The sequence below is a fragment of the Zerene cesonia genome, chromosome 25 (assembly GCF_012273895.1).
Source record: "Zerene cesonia ecotype Mississippi chromosome 25, Zerene_cesonia_1.1, whole genome shotgun sequence".
Lineage (NCBI taxonomy): Eukaryota > Metazoa > Arthropoda > Insecta > Lepidoptera > Pieridae > Zerene > Zerene cesonia.
Window position 1 is genome coordinate 4,537,167 of NC_052126.1, and position 9,821 is coordinate 4,546,987.

General features: G+C 32.1%; 1 protein-coding gene across 1 annotated transcript in view; it reads right to left on the minus strand.

Annotated features, from left to right (window-relative positions):
• Positions 1–5,841: 5,841 nt before the first annotated feature.
• LOC119836614 (UDP-glucosyltransferase 2-like) overlaps positions 5,842–9,821 on the minus strand; it is a 5,550-nt gene continuing 1,570 nt past the window's right edge. The window contains 3 exon segments of the mRNA XM_038361996.1: positions 5,842–6,094; positions 8,621–8,807; positions 9,395–9,614. Coding sequence (XP_038217924.1) covers positions 5,842–6,094; positions 8,621–8,807; positions 9,395–9,614 — 660 coding nt within the window.

Consider the following 9,821-nt stretch of genomic DNA (forward strand, 5'->3'; position numbering starts at 1 on the left):
TTAACTTACATACATAATAAATCGCATATGCATATCATTAAAAGTTTGATAAAAAATACTATACCTGAGTCAGTGGTTCATCGAGTGTTTGATGTATCCCACCTATAAATTGCATGTTTGTTGGTAGTGGTTGATTATTCGCCCAGAGAGGATGATAATTCACAAACATCATTTGAATATTTTTTTCCAGTTGTTTAATACTTGGCACTTCATCACCGAAATGTTTACGAATCACATCACTTTCCGTTTCTATCACAGAATCCATTATATCATCCATCTCTTTATACATCATAAGAGATTTAATTTTTTCGATCAACGATAAGTCATATAATTTTTGTTGAAATATGTATGGATACAGCCAAGAGTGTGTCGGACCGCCTAATATGGAATTCGTGTATGGAATAGTTCCAAACGAACTTGCTAGAATTATTGGTGCTCTTAAAACATGCGACAGTATCAAAGCTGTTCGAACATACGCTTCTATTATTATCAAATCAATTTTCTTATTCGACTTTAAGAGTTTGATGACATCTGGATTTTCGTACGCAAGATCCATTATCCTTACTGTGGTTTCAATAACCTTTTTAATTTCCGGAAGGGAATGTTTCTTATTTGCTGTACGATTTGAGACTAAGATCTTTTTGAATGAAGCTCCTATATCGTAAATATCTATTTCAGTAATATTTTTTGGAGCTGTACCTTTAGAAAACGCTGGTTGAGGTGTGATAATTACCACCTCGTGTCCCCGTTTAGCAAGCTCGTGCATTACTGACCGAAAAACCAATTGATGACTAATTGATGGGTTTGGAAATACTCCTAATATCCTTGCACAATTACAATTACAAAATAAATAAAATAATAAGGGCAGATACAATTTACCTGCCATTGCTAGAACACACCAACCTGGTATGTACAACTGTTTAATTGTAGCCCGCAATCAGCATTGAGAAATCCGTAATTAACACAAAAATATTTAGATAGTCTTATTGACATAATTATAATTGAACTCACATGCTTCAACATACGTAAGTGTGTTCCTAGAAACGTATTAGAATCTCCGATCGAGTCTTTACCTTATATTATCCTTTTCAAGGCATTTCTGAATATAGAATTCGATCTGAATCTAAATGTTTGTTAGCTTTAGTTATATATAATATTATGATGCTATAATTATTTTCTATAATTCATTGAAAATAGAATGAAACAAAAATCTATAAATATAAAAGAAAGTGGTATTAGTTACACTATTTATAACTCAAGAGCGGATTAACCGATTTGGCTAAGAAAAAATGTGCAGAGGTAGCTTAGAACCAGGAGACGGACATAAGAGAGTTTTTTTCCCAGAAATCCCAGGTGAGCAGGAGGAACATGCGAGATAAATCCCGGGTCAATCTTTCCTGCGGTTACTCGGGCTAAACCGCGGGCTTAAAGTTAGTACGTAATATTTAAAATTTTAAATTCTAACAACGGACAATGACTCTTTAAAATGTCAAATAAACCAATAATGATATTATAACATATTTCAAGTATATAATAAAATAATACTTTACTATCGAGTAATTTAATCGATTGGCTGATTGAGCATTTTACAGCGTTTTTCATCTTTGTTATTTTCAACGACCAAAAAGAGAGACGATTTTTTTAATTCTATTTTTTACCTGTGAACTTTCGACTAGATGAAACGATTTTGAAGATTCTTTATTTATTTCAAAGCTGATGCTTCCCGATGGTCCCATTTAAATTAGTCACGTTCGAATAACACGTTATGAATTTATTTAAAAATACGAATACTATACTAATATTACATGAGCCCATAAAGAAACGTTAATTACGTTTAACAACGATTATTCATGATATACATTGTTTGCGTATGAAATTTGAATTTGAAATTAGTCTTCATATAATATTTTGCTGAATAATAATTAAACACAATCCATTTTCAATAAAAACGTGCATTTCAATTAGAATTTTATAAAATTGCAGTGTGGAAATTATTAATCATGTCTGATGCCCAGCAGACTGCGTAGTACCAGTAATATATGTATATATAATATGCTTATAAATTTATTGTTATGTATTCATTTTTATGTGGGTTTTATCAATTATCAATTGTTTCCTTAATTCCCTCAATCAATGCTGTCCTTATACTTTATCCAGTGAAGTTGATAATCCATTTTTTCAATCCAATTGTACATTATAGCCACTGCAAATGTTGGTCCTATACCATCCCATAAAACGATCCTCGGCTCGTATAGATGTCGGTAACCACCGATCCAAATAGACGGTTCTTTTCCAGAGAAAAACTGGCAAGAATGTCTTAGTTTGTTCTTCAAATAGTACGAATTTGGTTGAATAATGTAGGTATATAACTCTCAATATATGCTATTGCTTTCTATACCATTCTTTAGTAGTAACAAAATCGGCTTTTTTTTATTGATAATAAAAGCAAAACTAAGTTCTGTATTAAAAGAAATATGATTTAAAAATATGCCTATCAAAAAGAACGAATCGCCAATTGTTAATGCCGTTATAGTACTTAAAATAGGTCAACCGCGTTATGCCAAGGCTATTGAGAGGCAAAATCTTTAATGGTGACTAATTTTGAAATGGAGTGAAGTTGCAATTTATGAAGAATAGCGTTTTGTTTAAAATAAAGCAATCTGTCCATTTGAATTAAAAATTTCCGAATCTAAATATAACATTGCTTTTGCAGATAATTCCGGTGATGAATAAGAAACGAATGAAGTGTTTATTGATTGAGATATCGCTGTTGATATGCAGTGCGATCGAAATTAGAAAGGTTATAATGGATTGCCGAATTTAATTGGGAAGGGATTAGAAAATGATTTATGAGAGGAATAAAGGAAAGGACTAGGAAGGGTAAGAAAAAGGCTATGGGCCCAATTAAAGTTCCTTCCCAAGTAAAGTCGGCAATTCATTTGTAGAGATGAAAGGTCTGCAATTGACCTTACGCCTCTCCAAATGTTCTTGGGCGGTGGTAGCGCTTACCATCAGGCGACCCGCTCTATTGCCGACTATGACATAAAAAAAGATCTCTTAAACAACATATATAACGATAGGAACGATTTATAACGACAGTAATAAAAAATGTTATACGCGCATGGTGTTGAATATAAAATTTCCATTAATAACAATATACTAAATTTATGCAGATGTACCAGATGTCCTTCAATCAATCTTGCTGATAAATTGAATAACTATTTAATTCTTTTGAATAAATAAATGTTTGTGTTTGTGTTTAAAATATTGTCATTTAGGTAGCTTAAGAGAAACAGTACTATAAAGTAATTTAGTGAAATAATTCATATTTTATACCCTCATAGGAGGCCTGTGTCCCAGCAGTGGGAACACATATGGGCTGATGATTCATCTTTCAGTGGTATGCTTATAAACCTATTGATTTGCGGTAGCTAAATTTTACCAATTGAGCCAAGGACCATGATTCTAAATTCAAAATTTTATTACTTTTCACTCGATCAAAAATTCATGTTTGACTTAAGAACTTAAGAAGTTATAATTAAGTAACCGCAAAATAAATATTTCAGTGTAATCTATTCAACCTTCGCGAGAATTGGCCAAAGTTTGGCTGGTAAGAGCTGTAATGAGGCCTCGACTTAGTAATTTGGTAAGTTGGGCTTACGTCTTACGCTGTGGTCAAATATCTGTAAGACAACATTAAGTTTTGTTCAACATTAAATATATAATATACAACAATTCGATTTTATTGTTTAGTCTAGGAGACCTTTATATCTATTTATCCAAAGAATACAATACAATACAATATACTTTATTCAATACGTATAAATGAGGAAGATTGACAAACTAAGAAGAAGAAAAAAAGAAAGGAAAGAAACATTTATAAGGTGAAATAGGCGGTCTTATCGCTTATAAGCGATCTATACCAGGCAAAATTGGATAGGATGTATTATAATTTAACATCGGAAAAGGTGGGATTTAATAGATCACGAGAATTAAATGAAATGAAACCAAAAAAACTGATATTGGTAAGAAAAAAAAAATTTGTCGATTTTTAATATTATTATAAATTAATTGTTAAAACCTTGTATTTCGATTTCATTGTCGTAGTGTGTAAGTGACCGCCTCCTTGGTACAGTGGTTAACGCGTGAGCGTAGAACCGAGGGGTCCTGGGTTCGATTCCCGGTGGGGACGCACAAAAAAAAATGTCTCGGTCTGGCAGGACACAGAAGGCTGATCACCTACTTGTTCCTAAAGAAAATCGATCAGTGAAACGGATGTACATCATCTGCCCCATACCCCAGTAGGGGACACGGGACTTCACTAATATAGTGTGTAAGTAGTACAAGAAGTGAATGTTAAGGAATGTTTTAAGCTTTGCTCGCGGCTTCGCACGCGTTAAATACGGAATAGTTTAAAAGATGTTATTATACATATAAATGTTCCTCTTTAATCACTCTATCTATTAAGAAACCATTAGAATCCGTTACGTAGTTTTAAAGATTTACGCATACATAGGGACAGAGAAAGTGACTTTATTTTATACAATGTAGTGATACTCATATTATCTAGTTTTTAAACCCACGTACGTCAATTGCATTTTATTTGAAATTGACCTCATATATATTATGTTCGTTGCGTTCAGCCATAAATCAGACCAAACCAATTTGTGTTAACCGGGCGACAAGAACGATATTTCTATTTTGACATACCATATTTTAACTACCCTCATATATTATTTAGTTGACGTTTTATCCTAAAAATATTAGAGCACATATTTGCGGCGTCTAAACAATGATAAATCACATGCTTGATCGGATTTTGTTTATAATAGGAATATTTTTAATGAAGCTAACAATTTATAGAGTTCATATAAACCCCATTTTTTAGGTATTAGACTATGACTAGCCACCGAAATATGTTTTTTTCTATGTTATTTAAAACTCTTTAATGATAAGGCTATAGAAATAGTTTGTTTGAACGCGCTAATATCAGGAACTATTGGGGCGAATTGGATGAAATTTGGTACGAACACAGTTTTTAGAATTTGGTTATATATATAAAGACGTTTATAAAGGTTTATACCGTTAATATAATTTATTCGGACATTACATTTTGTATTCTAATATTTGAACTTAATTATCTATTTTAGAATGCTCCAAGTATTCAATATACTATGTATTCAATATTGCCTTGTTATCAATATTGTATGAAAGATAACTAACGACAAAATTGTGTTATCGCACTTTACGGTTTATGAAAAATTATGGTAAAGAAATAACTTTCACCTGTGTTTTATTTTTAATTTTGACTAAAAACTTCACTTAAATTTAATTAAAATAGTAGATAGATATGTAGTTCGTTACAGTGTCCCAATTATTGGGCTATTTTATGATAATATTTATTTCGTTAAAATAATACTCGTAATAATTTACATAACTATTATTAGTTATATTACAAAAACGTGAGAAAATAGACTAAGCTAATTAAATAAATAAATTAAATCAGTTACAACCCATCCGTATTCAAATTATTTATCTGACACACGTGTAATACAAACAAAAAAATGTGAGCCGTCACGGGACGCCTGGCAGATGTGAAACATCGACATTATTTTATAAAATGAATATGCAAAGAATAGACTGTGATAGGAACTATATATGTCATAATGATAAAATAAAATATTACACCGTACACACTACTGCATATAGACTGTATATATTATACACATTTAGCGTGGCGACGCGTCGCCACGGCATACGTCGCCACGCCAGAAATCTGTTTTACGTACGGCTATAGATGTTTCACATCAAAAATTTCTCCACCGTTATATTATACCAAAATTAATGTAACTTCAATTCCCTTTTAACAAGTCTAAATAACTATAATATATACTTAATCATTTGTATTAACAAGTATATTAACATCAAGATAAAACTTAGTACCATCAACACTAAATTAATCTCGTAGTACTCAGTCCAGGGTATGTTGGCGGCGGGGGACCGCAGGTGCTTCGCCCCTCCGTGCCGCAGCACGTACTCCGTCCACCACACGGCGCGCTCCAGCCCGCTCTCGGGCTGGTCTGCTATTACACTTCTGAGTTTGATGATATTATTTCGATAACTGTAACATTAGAAGACATTTTTTATGTCACAGTCGGCAATGGGGCTGGTGGGTCGCCTGATGGTAAGCGCTACCACCGCCCATGAACATTTGGAGAGGCGTAAAGTCAATTGCAGACATTACGCCTCTACAAATGGATTGCCGACTTTAATTGGGAAGGGATTAGGAAAGTATTGATGAGATGAATAAAGGAAAGGACGGGGAAGGGTAAGGAAAAGGATATGGGATAATATACTTACCAACGTAGTAGAGTATTATATTATATTACAGAGAGACCCTGATAAAATTGGTAAAAGAATCGGCTCGGATTATCTGAAACTAGTAGTAATTCATGGATGGATATGTTTTTGTGAACACCAATAATTATAAGGATACATATACTAAAATTTAATTAAATAATATACTATCCAGATCTCCATGAACACCAACTTGACACCCTTGAGAGGCTTCAAAATTTCTGCATAATATTTATTTATGGATTACGTAAATTTGATCATATATCTGAATTCAGAGAAAGATTAAACTGGCTTCCTGTTCGTTTCCGCCGGAATACTCACATTCTTCATCTTCTGTACTGTATATTATTCAGTCCTAAAACACCATTCTATCTAAAAAATAACTTTAATTACCTAAGCTCCACTAACACCATCTCTCTTCGTTCTTCCAACCTATTATTATTATGTACTCCTGTCCATCGTTCAAACTTTTATAGCAGCTCGTTTACTGTGCGTGCTATTCAACTCTGGAACGCTTTACCCGAAACGCTGTGCTCTTTTAAGTCTTTATTGAAAGATCATTACCTGTCCATGCAGTAGCAGTGACATTGTATAAGCCATTTGTAATTGTTGTATATATTGTTTTATCTAGTAAAGTTTATGTATTATATTGTATGAGTATATATTTTTATATAGTATTTATGTAAAACATGTGTATTTTACTATTTTTTTTTACTCATATTTTGATATATTTTTTAGTTTTTTTCATCTAACCCTTAAACTTCTTGCGTTTCCTTTCCTACCTTTTGTACAAAATATCATTGTGCCATATTATATTTATATACATTGTGCTATATTCTGTTTTGTACAATAAAGTATTATAAATAAATAAATAAATAAAAATACTGACTTATATGAAATAAATTCAAAAGCGATTTTGTGGTTTTTATTATATGATTTGGGATTGGATACTTTTTATCGTGGCGAAACAACCCCTTTAGGTGTTGCCCACAGACACGTTATTGTCTTTATTCTCTGCATATTAATCGTTAAGAACAATCATTATCTTCTTCTGTGCTATTATTATATCATCCTTCTTGTTCAGTTTCTAAAACATCTTTTAAATTGGTCAAATAGTAGAGGAAAATATAGGCGACAGACAAACCTGTTATTATTAAAAAAATTGAGGTAATTAATTGATAGCTTATGATATTCTAATATTGGAATACCGTTAAATCAATACAGAAAGGCTAACTTTATTAAAAAGTGTGTCAAATATAATAGTAAAATATATAATAATATTAAATATAAGAAGTATTATATATAAAGTGTATGAACACAATGTAAATAACATTCAAATCTATTAGAAAGCTACCAGGGACATTATAAGCCAGCGGTGAAACTGACATCTTATGTTTGGTACAATCCTGCAATATATAATATATAATGAATGAACATACATTTGTCGTCATCAATCTAAAGAAATAACAAGAATATTAAAATGTTAAACAAGGTTTTCCATATTTTATTCCAAATCCATTACGCTATTAAAATCATGCCAGCTTGCACAAATTAACATTGTTTTGTACAATAATATTAGAACTCGCTGAAGATTCTCTGAACAATAATAGAAGACATTAAAAAGAAATTAAATGAATTCGAGCATTCCATTTTGTTACGGATTTACGCCATTCCTCCGAAGAAAAAAGCAATGTTGTAAATCAGCGCACTTTGAACCGGGACAGCTTCTGTTAAGGAATTATGCTCGCTGAAGCAATTTGCACGGTTTCAGCATCATTTGACTTGTAAAAGTTGTTAAATAAACGTAATTAGGGAGGCTGAGGACTTGTTTTGGGTTATTGGACCGCTTGGTGTTAGGGTAGTAGGATTTTGGGCGTCTTTTTATATTGATTGATAGGTTATAATTATTTGTATTTCAAATGATTTCATAAATAATTTGTTACTCGTAGTCTGATTGTGTTACTGTACTCCTCATATTAGTGCTTTTTTGCATATCAGGACAGTCAATAGTGCGTACATATTATTTATAAATTGTTGTTTTCATACGTTGTATACTTAAGTATTTCACATTGCGGGGCAATCGCCTCTTTTACCATCGACTTTCACGAAGTTCACCTACCTTACCTGACGTTAGAGACCTACAACCGAGAGAAATGATTTTGATAATTCCTTTTTTGAAAGCTGATGCCTTTGATGATTTTAATGGGGCTTTGGGGCTTTTTTTATTGATAATGAAATAAACAATAATTGTATATATACTAACCTTTCATTTGCTATAACCGTTTCAACTGCTTTTCCCAGTTTTTCTTCAGAGAGAGTTGTCAAATCAAGTTTCATACCAATACCATAGTATTCATAATTTTCCACGTTGTACCATTGGTCAAAAAGCATCGGTATACCAATCAGGGGTACTCCAGCTGATATAGATTCGAATGAGGATGACAAACCTCCTTGTGTGATAAATAATTTAACGTTTGTATGTTCTGAAGCATAATAAATTGTATCGGGTTACATAACAAATTTAAATATATGCATTTTTTATTTTATAATTAAATAAGTTAATGAAATGTAAGAAAGTATTTTCTCGTGTTTAATTTTACGCGAGTATTATAATACATTTAGTATCAGTTAGTATCAAAGTCGAATTAACCAGTTTTTATTAACCAGTCGTTTCGAACACTTTACAGCGAGCGTGGTCACGGGGAGACTAGACATAATATAATGAATAAATTGCGTTGAAACTCCGTTAAAAAGCCTTAAATTTCGAAATGTAAGATCTCAAATATTATATACTACCGCCCGTAGCTTCACCTGCGTAGTCAAAGGAAATATAGTACGGCCGTATGATGTCCATTCTTAGGTCTCAAACTATCTCTGTAGCAAATTCCATTCAAATCTGTGGTTAAGGCATGAAGAAGAGACAGACGGACAGAAAGACAAAGGTGCAGACAGATTTTTCAGCGGCTAATTTTACCATAAAAAAATCATTGAAAATGGTGATGTGGCAGTAAACAACAACATTCTTGAGTAAACTTACTTAAAATTTCCGCCTGAGGCCACCATTTTGCAATTTTAATATTGTCTGTTATTCCTTGCAAGACGTCGTCATCCCATTTCCATAATATTTCATATGGCAATTTGGAGAACACGTTCACAAACATCTGGACTATGAAAGGTGATATCAATTTAGTGTTCACACTCGTTCCGAAGCTAACATATATTACGGCATTTTTAGAATCCAGGTATGATTGTAACTCCTGAAAGAAACTGATAAATTTTAGTTTGAGAAATTTTGAAAGAATAGAACAATTTTAGTTTTTCAATTACTTAAAAATACGAGGTTATAATTTTTAATGGGGTAAACCGATTTTATGATTTTTTAAAGTAATCGCATTTAAATTTGGTGTTGTTCTGTCAATCTTAAGGCGTGTTACACTTAATTTTTTTTTTTTTTTTTTTTTTTT